General features: G+C 39.9%; 1 protein-coding gene across 1 annotated transcript in view; it reads right to left on the bottom strand.

Moving 5' to 3' along the window:
- LOC138974073 (beta-1,3-glucan-binding protein-like) overlaps positions 1-14584 on the bottom strand; it is a 38802-nt gene that overhangs the window by 6993 nt on the left and 17225 nt on the right. The window contains exons 6-10 of the mRNA XM_070346777.1: positions 5340-5414; positions 2371-2437; positions 1343-1510; positions 656-733; positions 69-171 (exon numbers count right to left, since the gene is read on the bottom strand). Of these exons, the coding sequence (XP_070202878.1) occupies positions 69-171; positions 656-733; positions 1343-1510; positions 2371-2437; positions 5340-5414 (491 nt within the window). The remainder of the gene's footprint in view (positions 1-68; positions 172-655; positions 734-1342; positions 1511-2370; positions 2438-5339; positions 5415-14584) is intronic.

Raw genomic sequence — 14584 nt, 5'->3', positions numbered from 1 at the left:
CGCGCGCGCGTGATTGTATGTTCAGGAGGACTTGTAGTGAAGATCTAGAGGGGCTCCATTGTACTGACTTGGAGTGGGTGGTCTGGCCGTAGTGGTTGTCGCCTGCGGAGGTGCCCCAGTGGAGGGTGGAGGACACCTCGTTCACACCGTGTCCGCTGGCCCTCACGTTACCTGTTACAAGGTCACAGTTGAGTGAACTCAGATTTTACTGATTGTGAAATTTTAGTTCACATGAATTAGCTGATTACGGTGCTGTTGTTTTGTTTTTGTTGTTTTCAAGTTTTGCTGGTGACTGAAGACGCGTATCATTGATGATTTTGCGTATTTTGTTTGGGATGTGCGTTTTTTTTAAATTACTTTTTATTACAAAGTACGTGTTATTAGAAAATACAACTAAGGAGAAGAACAAGTTGAAACCTAGATTATTAGATAAAGAAACAGGTGTTAAATGAATGAAAAACCTTTAAACTTCAACTTGACAAACTAGCAATCATATTTGGAATATAAGGTATCTGAAGTATATTAGCAACATAAAGTAACTGCCTATTGCAGCTCAATATATATCTGTCTAACAGACTCAAATGACGACTGTCTAAACTACAGACTGACATACATGATAACACGCAGTCTATTGAATCGATTGTCTTCAACGTACCACGTGACTCCATGATATCGATTTCACCAGATCGAGGCCATCCGCCGTAGTGACTGTCTCGGGGCAACATCCAGATAGCTGTGTGAGATTTATAAAAAGGGGGAAAATGGATAACAAAAACAAGAGCAGCAAGAACAACAACAACAAATACCAGAACAATCAAATAACCCCCCCCCCCAAAAAAAAAAAAAAAAAAAAAAAAAACACACACACACACACACACAAACACACACAAAAGAACACATCCAATAAAACAAACCAAAACCCCACTGATATATGTATCAGGACTGTTACGATCACATTAAAAAAAAACTTAAAAAAAAACCTGACGATTGATCTTGTTAGCGCATCAGCTTACTATTGTAGTTTCTTTGAATTATCAATGGAAGTCAACAAGCAAAACCGACATTCAAATCTGGTTAGCTTGTACTACAGGTGGTTTCTTAGAATCAACAATAGAAGTAGACAGACAACACCGAAATTCAAATCTTGTAAGCATGTCAACTACTACAGGTTGTTTCTTAGCATTAGCAATGGAACTACACAGACAAAACTGACAATCAAATCTTGTTAGCATGTCAACTACTATAGGTGTTGTTTTAGAATCATCAACGGAAGTGCACAGACAACAACTGACAATCAAATCTTGTAAGCGCATGAGCTCAATAGAGGTAGCTTAATTCTTACCAGGCCACAGCCAGTCTCCCTGGGGGATACGGGCGCGCACCTCCACTGTTCCGTATCTGAGCACAGGCTTAGACTTGACCTTGCCAGACATGACGGGTGGCAGGATGCCGTTCTTGCCTTCCCGATGGCACCCGTATTGAGCACTCTGGGTGCAGTAACCCCAGATCTCTGGAGAACAAAGGAGAGGGGAAATGTTCCCCTAGTGAATATCGAAGTGAAATAGAGACAGAAACCAAAACAGCAAGTCTCTGTGAATGAACTGAACTGAACTTTATTTTACAAGGATGAAGACTTAAGGCTGGGTCTTTTCTTACAATCTGTACGAAGAAACACTCAAACAAGTCGTGTTTACATGTGATTTATGCAAATCATCATCATTATCATTATGTGTATTGCATGCCTTTGTGTTGTTATTTTATTTTACTGATTCCCGGTCATTTACATAGAAGATGTTATTATGTGTTTATTTTGTGTATCATTACTCGTAGTTTGATATTGTGAAGCGCGGAGAGCACAGCAATATTCTGTGGTTCGCGCTATATAAGTGTTCATTATTATTCTTATTACAAACTCAAAAACACACTATCAAACGATACTCAAACAGAATCTCTAAAGAACTAAATTATAATACTAACACTAATTATATACACACGCTAACTTTAGCTGAAGATGCTGCTCTAGTGGAAGAACATTTCTTAGCTTCATGTCTGTTGAAACATTTGGACTAATAATGAGTTTAAATGGACGTCATGGACATGGACAGGGACATAATTTATGTCGGGCATTATATGAACATGGTGAAACATTTCTATGAGTGTGTGCCGGTGTGTGCGTGCGTGCATGAGTGCGTGCGTGCGTGCGTGCGTGTGTTCGTGCGTGTTTGTGTGTGAGTGTGTTACTGTCTGTCTGTCTGTCTGTCTGTCTGTTTGTCTGCCTGTCCGTCCGTCTGTCTGTGTCTTTTTGTGTTGCATTCTTGGAAAGGGGGAGAGGGAGGTCGTGTAGTACTGTGTCTAACACGGAGAACGCACGTGCAACATCCATCACTCCGCTGTGGAGGTAGTGCTCGTCCCACCTTGGGTCATCGACGGTCTTGGTCTGTCAACACAGTGAGCACCAATGACACATCACATTCAACACCTCTGCTACGGCGTCTCGGAGTTAACACAGTGAGCACCAATGACACATCACATTCAACACCTCTGCTACGGCGTCTCGGAGTTAACACAGTGAGCACCAATGACACATTACATTCAACACCACTGCTACGGCGTCTCGGAGTTAACACAGTGAGCACCAATGACACATCACATTCAACACCTCTGCTACGGCGTCTCGGAGTTAACACAGTGAGCACCAATGACACATCACATTCAACACCTCTGCTACGGCGTCTCGGAGTTAACACAGTGAGCACCAATGACACATCACATTCAACACCTCTGCTACGGCGTCTCGGAGTTAACATAGTGAGCACCAATGACACATCACATTCAACACCTCTGCTACGGCGTCTCGGAGTTAACACAGTGAGCACCAATGACACATCACATTCAACACCTCTGCTACGGCGTCTCGGAGTTAACACAGTGAGCACCAATGACACATTACATTCAACACCACTGCTACGGCGTCTCGGAGTTAACACAGTGAGCACCAATGACACATCACATTCAACACCTCTGCTACGGCGTCTCGGAGTTAACACACTGAGCACCAATGACACATCACATTCAACACCTCTGCTACGGCGTCTCGGAGTTAACACAGTGAGCACCAATGACACATCACATTCAACACCTCTGCTACGGCGTCTCGGAGTTAACACAGTGAGCACCAATGACACATCACATTCAACACCTCTGCTACGGCGTCTCGGAGTTAACACAGTGAGCACCAATGACACATCACATTCAACACCTCTGCTACGGCGTCTCGGAGTTAACATAGTGAGCACCAATGACACATCACATTCAACACCTCTGCTACGGCGTCTCGGAGTTATTACAGTGAGCACCAATGACACATCACATTCAACACCTCTGCTACGGCGTCTCGGAGTTAACACAGTGAGCACCAATGACACATCACATTCAACACCTCTGCTACGGCGTCTCGGAGTTAACATAGTGAGCACCAATGACACATCACATTCAACACCTCTGCTACGGCGTCTCGGAGTTAACACAGTGAGCACCAATGATACATCACATTCAACACCTCTGCTACGGCGTCTCGGAGTTAACATAGTGAGCACCAATGACACATCACATTCAACACCTCTGCTACGGCGTCTCGGAGTTAACACAGTGAGCACCAATGACACATCACATTCAACACCTCTGCTACGGCGTCTCGGAGTTAACACAGTGAGCACCAATGACACATCACATTCAACACCACTGCTACGGCGTCTCGGAGTTAACACAGTGAGCACCAATGACACATCACATTCAACACCTCTGCTACGGCGTCTCGGAGTTAACACACTGAGCACCAATGACACATCACATTCAACACCACTGTTACGGCGTCTCGGAGTTAACACAGTGAGCACCAATGACACATTACATTCAACACCACTGCTACGGCGTCTCGGAGTTAACACAGTGAGCACCAATGACACATCACATTCAACACCACTGCTACGGCGTCTCGGAGTTAACACAGTGAGCACCAATGACACATCACATTCAAAACCACTGCTACGGCGTCTCGGAGTTAACACAGTGAGCACCAATGACACATCACATTCAACACCTCTGCTACGGCGTCTCGGAGTTAACACACTGAGCACCAATGACACATCACATTCAACACCACTGCTACGGCGTCTCGGAGTTAACACAGTGAGCACCAATGACACATCACATTCAACACCTCTGCTACGGCGTCTCGGAGTTAACACAGTGAGCACCAATGACACATCACATTCAAAACCACTGCTACGGCGTCTCGGAGTTAACACAGTGAGCACCAATGACACATCACATTCAAAACCACTGCTACGGCGTCTCGGAGTTAACACAGTGAGCACCAATGACACATCACATTCAAAACCACTGCTACGGCGTCTCGGAGTTAACACAGTGAGCACCAATGACACATCACATTCAAAACCACTGCTACGGCGTCTCGGAGTTAACACAGTGAGCACCAATGACACATCACATTCAACACCTCTGCTACGGCGTCTCGGAGTTAACACAGTGAGCACCAATGACACATCACATTCAAAACCACTGCTACGGCGTCTCGGAGTTAACACAGTGAGCACCAATGACACATCACATTCAAAATCACTGCTACTGCGTCTTAGAGTTAAAGGCACACTCCTTCCTGTGCTAACAGCTCGGCTCCCCGCCCCAGATCTGGCCAGGGTTTTACATGGAAAAAAGACATCCCTCCACTTGGTCACATATCAAAAATGAACCATGTGAAGAGTGGATTTTTTTTAATGAGTTAATTTAATGAAAGCCATCAGTGGCCTTTAAATAAATAAATTCATAACTTAATTCAGTTCACTACAGCAAGCAGTCAGGGTAGTTAATTTTGTGGAATGCGTCAAGTCGAGGGATGGTATAAGAATCCTCATGTAAAGGCCTAGCCGGATCTTAAGGTAAGAAAGACATGAAGAATCTGTTTATTGTATCTTCTTCAGCAGGCTTTGCTCTTCTAAATTAGTAAATGACTTTAAAATATCATTGTGTAATGACAAAATACAAAACACAAAACCAAAACACACCCACACATTTTGCCTTTTCTCTTGTACGCTGTCACATATTCTTGCACACACACTCACACACACCCACACAAACACACACACACACACACACACACACACACACACACACACACACACACACACACACACACAGACATACGCACACACCACACACACATACACACACACACACACACACACACACACACACACACACACACACACACACACACACACACACATATATACATACACATAACGAGTAGTCATACTGACCGGCTTCAGGAAGAGCTTTCCATTCTGGGTGTAGACGTTGGACTTGTCATTTGTGTACACCTGGAACTCCCAGTTCTGCAACACAAAGCGCACTACCTTATCTTTAAATCAATTCTGGTGTTCACAGGAATGTTGCCAAGATGTCATCTGTAATCGGCAAATATGCCGAAATGGCCACACACAGTTTTAGACAGTCCTTGAAGACACATTCCCCTTAGCATGAAAAAAGTCCAGCAGATTTGCCAAAATCATGGCAAAGTTATCGGCGATTTGAAAAAAAGTCCATGCGTTTTGCCGACAACCGATGCTGAGCGACACTGCTTCACCGATTGTTTGTTTGTTTGTTTGTTTGTTTAACGCCCGGCCGACCACGAAGGGCCATATCAGGGCGGTGCTGCTTTGACATTTAACGTGCGCCACACACAAGACAGAAGTCGCAGCACAGGCTTCATGTCTCACCCAGTCACATTATTCTGACACCGGACCAACCAGTCCTAGCACTAACCCCATAATGCCAGACGCCAGGCGGAGCAGCCATGCTTCACCGAGATTGTCGGTGAAAAAGTTGTGTTTTGAGAACGAAGCCTGGACTTGATGACGTTAAAGGCACACTTGTCCCATGACAACAGTTCAGCTTGCCGTCTCAGATGTGGCCAGGATACAATTTTGATACTGCTTCGTGCGACAAGTTCGTCGTAGATACTCCGACTCATCATTACAAGCAAACCCTAAGCCTGCATAGATAAACCTTCACAATACAAACAAACCATGAGTCTGCATAGATAAACCTTGACGATACAAACAAACCATGAGTCTGCATGGATACACCTTTTCGATACAAACAAACCATGAGCCTGCATGGATAAACCTTTTCGATACAAGCAAACCCTAAGCCTGCATAGATAAACCTTCACGATACAAACAAACCCTGAGCCTGCATAGATAAACCTTTTCAATACAAGCAAACCCTAAGCCTGCATAGATAAACCTTCACAATACAAACAAACCCCGAGCCTGCATAGATAAACCTTCACGATACAAACACACGCTGAGCCTGCGTAGATAAACCTTTTCGATACAAACACACCCTGAGCCTGCATAGATAAACCTTTTCGATACAAACAAACCCTGAGCCTGCATGGATAAACCTTCACGATACAAACAAACCCTGAGCCTGCATGGATAAACCTTCACGATACAAACAAACCCTGAGCCTGCATAGATAAACCTTTTCGATACAAACAAACCATGAGCCTGCATGGATAAACTTTCTCGATACAAACAAATCCTGAGCCTGCATGGCTAAACCTTCTCGATAAACTTCTTGAGGATGAAAGTCGCTTGTTCATTTCAATGCTTGTTATTCTCTCAGGTGCCAGGAGATTGGTTCCCTACAACTCTCGCTTACTCCATTACACATGTCGTATGCATTTAGAGCGCTTACTGTCCTTCGGTTATTTGACCTCTAAATAGCGCTCAGCCTCGTTTGTTTAAGATTATCTTCTCGACACAAACAAATCCTGAGCCTGTATCTATAGATAAACTTTCTCGATACAAACCAATCCTGAGCCTGTATCTATAGAGAAACTTTCTCGATACAAACAAATCCTGAGCCTGTATCTATAGATAAACTTTCTCGATACAAACAAATCCTGAGCCTGTATCTATAGATAAACTTTCTCGATACAAACAAATATTGAGCCTGTATCTATAGATAAACTTTCTCGATACAAACAAATCCTGAGCCTGTATCTATAGATAAACTTTCTCGATACAAACAAATCCTGAGCCTGTATCTATAGATAAACTTTCTCGATACAAACAAATCCTGAGCCTGTATCTATAGATAAACTTTCTCGATACAAACAAATCCTGAGCCTGTATCTATAGATAAACTTTCTCGATACAAACACATCCTGAGCCCGTATCTATAGATAAACTTTCTCGATACAAACAAATCCTGAGCCTGTATCTATAGATAAACTTGCTCGATACAAACAAATCCTGAGCCTGTATCTATAGATAAACTTTCTCGATACAAACAAATCCTGAGCCTGTATCTATAGATAAACTTTCTCGATACAAACAAATATTGAGCCTGTATCTATAGATAAACTTTCTCGATACAAACCAATCCTGAGCCTGTATGTATAGATAAACTTTCTCGATACAAACAAATCCTGAGCCTGTATCTATAGATAAACTTTCTCAATACAAACAAATCCTGAGCCTGTATCTATAGATAAACTTTCTCGATACAAACAAATCCTGAGCATGTATCTATAGATAAACTTTCTCGATACAAACAAATCCTGAGCCTGTATCTATAGATAAACTTTCTCGATACAAACAAATCCTGAGCCTGTATCTATAGAGAAACTTTCTCGATACAAACAAATCCTGAGCCTGTATCTATAGATAAACTTTCTCGACACAAACAAATCCTGAGCATGTATCTATAGATAAACTTTCTGGATACAAACAAATCCTGAGCCTGTATCTATAGATAAACTTTCTGGATACAAACAAATCCTGAGCCTGTATCTATAGATAAACTTTCTCGATACAAATAAATCCTGAGCCTGTATCTATAGATAAACTTTCTCGATACAAACAAATCCTGAGCCTGTATCTATAGATAAACTTTCTCGATACAAACAAATCCTGAGCCTGTATCTATAGATAGACTTTCTCGATACGAACAAACCCTGAGCCTGTATCTCTAGATAAACTTTCTCGACACAAACAAATCCTGAGCCCGCATAGATAAACCTTCTCGATACAAGCAAACCCTGAGCCCGCATAGATAAACCTTCTCGATACAAACAAACCATGAGCCCGCATAGATAAACCTTCTCGATACAAACAAACCCTGAGCCCGCATTGATAAACCTTCTCGATACAAACAAACCCTGAGCCCGCATAGATAAACCTTCTCGATACAAACAAACCCTGAGCCCCCATAGATAAACCTTCTTGATACAAACAAACCCTGAGCCCGCATAGATAAACCTTCTCGATACAAACAAACCCTGAGCCCGCATACATAAACCTTCTTGATACAAAAAAACCCTGAGCCCGCATACATAAACCTTCTCGATACAAACAAACCCTAAGCCTGTATCTATAGATAAACCTTCTCGATACAAACAAACCCTGAGCCCGCATAGATAAACCTTCTCTATACTTGTACAAACAAACCCTGAGCCCGCATAGATAAACCTTCTCGATACAAACAAATCCTGAGCCTGTATCTATAGATAAACTTTCTCGATACAAACAAATATTGAGCCTGTATCTATAGATAAACTTTCTCGATACAAACAAATCCTGAGCCTGTATCTATAGATAAACTTTCTCGATACAAACAAATCCTGAGCCTGTATGTATAGATAAACTTTCTCGATACAAACAAATCCTGAGCCTGTATCTATAGATAAACTTTCTCGATACAAACAAATCCTGAGCCTGTATCTATAGATAAACTTTCTCGATACAAACACATCCTGAGCCCGTATCTATAGATAAACTTTCTCGATACAAACAAATCCTGAGCCTGTATCTATAGATAAACTTGCTCGATACAAACAAATCCTGAGCCTGTATCTATAGATAAACTTTCTCGATACAAACAAATCCTGAGCCTGTATCTATAGATAAACTTTCTCGATACAAACAAATATTGAGCCTGTATCTATAGATAAACTTTCTCGATACAAACCAATCCTGAGCCTGTATGTATAGATAAACTTTCTCGATACAAACAAATCCTGAGCCTGTATCTATAGATAAACTTTCTCAATACAAACAAATCCTGAGCCTGTATCTATAGATAAACTTTCTCGATACAAACAAATCCTGAGCATGTATCTATAGATAAACTTTCTCGATACAAACAAATCCTGAGCCTGTATCTATAGAGAAACTTTCTCGATACAAACAAATCCTGAGCCTGTATCTATAGATACACTTTCTCGACACAAACAAATCCTGAGCATGTATCTATAGATAAACTTTCTCGATACAAACAAATCCTGAGCCTGTATCTATAGATAAACTTTCTGGATACAAACAAATCCTGAGCCTGTATCTATAGATAAACTTTCTCGATACAAATAAATCCTGAGCCTGTATCTATAGATAAACTTTCTCGATACAAACAAATCCTGAGCCTGTATCTATAGATAAACTTTCTCGATACAAACAAATCCTGAGCCTGTATCTATAGATAGACTTTCTCGATACGAACAAACCCTGAGCCTGTATCTCTAGATAAACTTTCTCGACACAAACAAATCCTGAGCCCGCATAGATAAACCTTCTCGATACAAACAAACCCTGAGCCCGCATAGATAAACCTTCTCGATACAAACAAACCATGAGCCCGCATAGATAAACCTTCTCGATACAAACAAACCCTGAGCCCGCATTGATAAACCTTCTTGATACAAACAAACCCTGAGCCCGCATAGATAAACTTTCTCGATACAAACAAACCCTGAGCCCGCATAGATAAACCTTCTTGATACAAACAAACCCTGAGCCCGCATAGATAAACCTTCTCGATACAAACAAACCCTGAGCCCGCATACATAAACCTTCTTGATACAAAAAAACCCTGAGCCCGCATACATAAACCTTCTCGATACAAACAAACCCTAAGCCTGTATCTATAGATAAACCTTCTCGATACAAACAAACCCTGAGCCCGCATAGATAAACCTTCTCTATACTTGTACAAACAAACCCTGAGCCCGCATAGATAAACCTTCTCGATACAAACAAATCCTGAGCCTGTATCTATAGATAAACCTTCTCGATACAAACAAACCCTGAGCCTGCATGGATAAACCTGATCGGCCTTGATGTTCCTAACGTTAAAACTTATATGTTAGCCCTGAAATTGACTTGGATAAAAAAGTTGAGGTTTACGGTCCACAAATGGAAAGTTATAACAACTGTTTTATATCCCGATGTGGACAACATTGATGTAAGTGGTCCTAGTCTTTATAGCAGTAAACAACATGGTAATAGTTTTTGGAAGGATGTGTTTAATGTTTATGAACAATTTCGATATAAAATAGATCTAGAAACCTCCAAAGAAATATTAGCAGAACCACTTTTCTTCAATAATAATATAAAGATTGGGAAGAAGACTTGTTTTTTTTCAGAATTGGTTTGATAACAACATTTATTTCATTGGTCAGTTGGTTAATGACAATGGAAGTTTTTATACCTATAACGAGTTCTGTGAAAAGTATCATATCAGAACAAATGTTTTGAGTTATTTAGGATGCGTGGGAGCAATTAAAAAAATACATAAAAACGTTTAATATTGTTTTGGAGAATAATAGTATGATTGATAGTAATAAATCAGTGTCAGTCATTCACTCCCAAATAAAAGGTGCAAAATTGTATTATGAAAAATTACTACAGGATGGAAAGCGTCCAAATTGTTGACAAAATGGGAAGATAAACTAGAAGGCGATATTGATTGGAAATTATGCTTTAAATATGTAACGAAAATTTCTGAAGTAAAACTTAAATGGTTTCAAATTCGAGTATTACATAGGATTTTGGCAACAAATGTGCTATTAAAACAAATGGGAGTAGTAGAAGACGTGATGTGCCATTTATGCCGAGACGAGAGGGATAGTATTCAACATTGTTTGTGGGCATGTCAATATGTACAGTCATTTTGGAATGATTTGTTAAACTATGTTAAAAATGAATGTCACAATGTTGAGAACATAATGTTTAGTGAAAAGTTTATTTTGTTTGGTATTGATACATATTTCAAAAGTAGTACAGTTTTTGATTTTATAATATTAAATGCCAAATTTTTTATTTACAAGTGTAAGTATGCAAAAGCTGTTCCTACAATGGCTGCATTTAAAAGAGATTTGAGAAAAAGGTATTTGGTAGAAGAATATTTAAGTAAACTTAATTTTACATATAATAAATTTCTCCTGGAGTGGTACCCATTTAAACCTCTGATATTGTCAAATGATTGATTGTCTTTCTGATTGAGCTTGTAAGGATGAAATTTGGTTTTTGGAGGTAATAGGAGGTTAAAGATGTTTCTCAGTTTAGACTCGAACACAAACATTGTCTGTTTATTTTGCAGCAGCTAAACGGGGAACAGGACTTGGTGTTTTACAAAATTATCAAATAGAAACATAAAACAAGTCGCGTAAGGCGAAAATACAATATTTAGTCAAGTAGCTGTCGAACTCACAGAATGAAACTGAACGCAACGCAACGCAGCAAGACCGTATACTCGTAGCATCGTCACTCCACCGCCCGTGGCAAAGGCAGTGCACGTGGAATTGACAAGAAGAGCGGGGTATTCGTTGCGCTGAGAAGGATAGCACGCTTTTCTGTACCTCTCTTCGTTTTAACTTTCTGAGCGTGTTTTTAATCCAAACATATCATATCTATATATTTTTGGAATCAGGAACCGACAAGGAATAAGATGAAAGTGTTTTAAATTGATTTCGAAAAAAAAAATTGATAATAATTTTTATATATTTAATTTTCAGAGCTTGTTTTTAATCCGAATATAACATATTTATATGTTTTTGGAATCAGCAAATGATGGAGAATAAGATAAACGTAAATTTGGATCGTTTTATAATTTTTTTTTTTTTTTTACAATTTTCAGATTTGTAATGACCAAAGTCATTTATTAATTTTTAAGCCACCAAGCTGAAATGCAATACCGAACCCCGGGCTTCGTCGAAGAGTACTTGACCAAAATTTGAACCAATTTGGTTGAAAAATGAGGGCGTGACAGTGCCGCCTCAACTTTCACGAAAAGCCGGATATGACGTCATCAAAGACATTTATCAAAAAAATGAAAAAAACGTTCGGGGATTTCATACCCAGGAACTCTCATGTCAAATTTCATAAAGATCGGTCCAGTAGTTTAGTCTGAATCGCTCTACACACACACACACACGCACACACACACGCACATACACCACGACCCTCGTTTCGATTCCCCCTCGATGTTAAAATATTTAGTCAAAACTTGACTAAATATAACAAGTCGCGTAAGGCGAAAATACAATATTTAGTCAAGTAGCTGTCGAACTCACAGAATGAAACTGAACGCAATGCCATTTTTCAGCAAGACCGTATACTCGTAGCATTGTCAGTCCACCGCTCATGGCAAAGGCAGTGAAATTGACAAGAAGAGCGGGGTAGTAGTTGCGCTAAGAAGGACAGCACGCTTTTCTGTACCTCTCTTTGTTTTAACTTTCTGAGCGTGTTTTTAATCCAAACATATCATATCTATATGTTTTTGGAATCAGCAAATGATGGAGAATAAGATAAACGTAAATTTGGATCGTTTTATAAATTTTTATTTTTTTTTACAATTTTCAGATTTTTAATGACCAAAGTCATTAATTAATTTTTAAGCCACCAAGCTGAAATGCAATACCGAAGTCCGGGCTTCGTCGAAGATTACTTGACCAAAATTTCAACCAATTTGGTTGAAAAATGAGGGCGTGACAGTGCCGCCTCAACTTTCACGAAAAGCCGGATATGACGTCATCAAAGACATTTATCAAAAAAATGAAAAAAACGTTCGGGGATTTCATACCCAGGAACTCTCATGTCAAATTTCATAAAGATCGGTCCAGTAGTTTAGTCTGAATCGCTCTACACACACACACACACAGACACACAGACACACACACACACGCACATACACCACGACCCTCGTTTCGATTCCCCCTCGATGTTAAAATATTTAGTCAAAACTTGACTAAATATAACAAGTCGCGTAAGGCGAAAATACAATATTTAGTCAAGTAGCTGTCGAACTCACAGAATGAAACTGAACGCAATGCAACGCAGCAAGACCGTATACTCGTAGTCCACCGCTCACGGCATAGGCAGTGAAATTGACAAGAAGAGCGGGGTAGTAGTTGCGCTAAGAAGGATAGCACGCTTTTCTGTACCTCTCTTTGTTTTAACTTTCTGAGCGTGTTTTTAATCCAAACATATCATATCTATATGTTTTTGGAATCAGGAACCGACAAGGAATAAGATGAAAGTGTTTTTAAAGTGATTTCGACAATTTAATTTTGATAATAATTTTTATATATTTAATTTTCAGAGCTTGTTTTTAATCCGAATATAACATATTTATATGTTTTTGGAATCAGCAAATGATGGAGAATAAGATAAACGTAAATTTGGATCGTTTTATAAATCTTTAATTTTTTTTACAATTTTCCGATTTTTAATGACCAAAGTCATTAATTAATTTTTAAGCCACCACGCTGAAATGCAATACCGAAGTCCGGGCTTCGTCGAAGATTACTTGACCAAAATTTGAACCAATTTGGTTGAAAAATGAGGGCGTGACAGTGCCGCCTCAACTTTCACGAAAAGCCGGATATGACGTCATCAAAGACATTTATCAAAAAAATGAAAAAAACGTTCCGGGATTTCATACCCAGGAACTCTCATGTCAAATTTCATAAAGATCGGTCCAGTAGTTTAGTCTGAATCGCTCTACACACACACACACACACACACACGCACACACGCACACACGCACACACGCACATACACCACGACCCTCGTTTCGATTCCCCCTCGATGTTAAAATATTTAGTCAAAACTTGACTAAATATAAAAAGAGACGTTTACATAATTTATAAATGTATTGAATATGGGCTGTGTGATTGTATGCTTTATTGTGTTTTCCCCGTTTTGTTGTTGTTGTTGCCTCTTTTTATATTTAGTCAAGTTTTGACTAAATATTTTAACATCGAGGGGGAATCGAAACGAGGGTCGTGGTGTATGTGCGTGTGTGTGTGTGTGTGTGTCTGTGTGTGTGTGTGTGTGTGTGTGTGTGTGTGTGTGTGTAGAGCGATTCAGACTAAACTACTGGACCGATCTTTATGAAATTTGACATGAGAGTTTCTGGGTATGAAATCCCCAGACTGTTTTTTCATTTTTTTTGATAAATGTCTTTGATGACGTCATATCCGGCTTTTCGTGAAAGTTGAGGCGGCACTGTCACGCCCTCATTTTTCAACCAAATTGGTTGAAATTTTGGTCAAGTAATCTTCGACGAAGCCCGGGGTTTGGTATTGCATTTCAGCTTGGTGGCTTAAAAATTAATTAATGACTTTGGTCATTAAAAATCTGAAAATTGTAAAAAAAACTAAAAATTTATAAAACGATCCAAATTTACGTTTATCTTATTTTCCATTATTTGCTGA

Source organism: Littorina saxatilis, linkage group LG1, assembly GCF_037325665.1.
Source record: "Littorina saxatilis isolate snail1 linkage group LG1, US_GU_Lsax_2.0, whole genome shotgun sequence".
Lineage (NCBI taxonomy): Eukaryota > Metazoa > Mollusca > Gastropoda > Littorinimorpha > Littorinidae > Littorina > Littorina saxatilis.
Note: the sequence above shows the minus strand (reverse complement) of the source record. Positions and strands in the feature narration are given on the sequence as shown.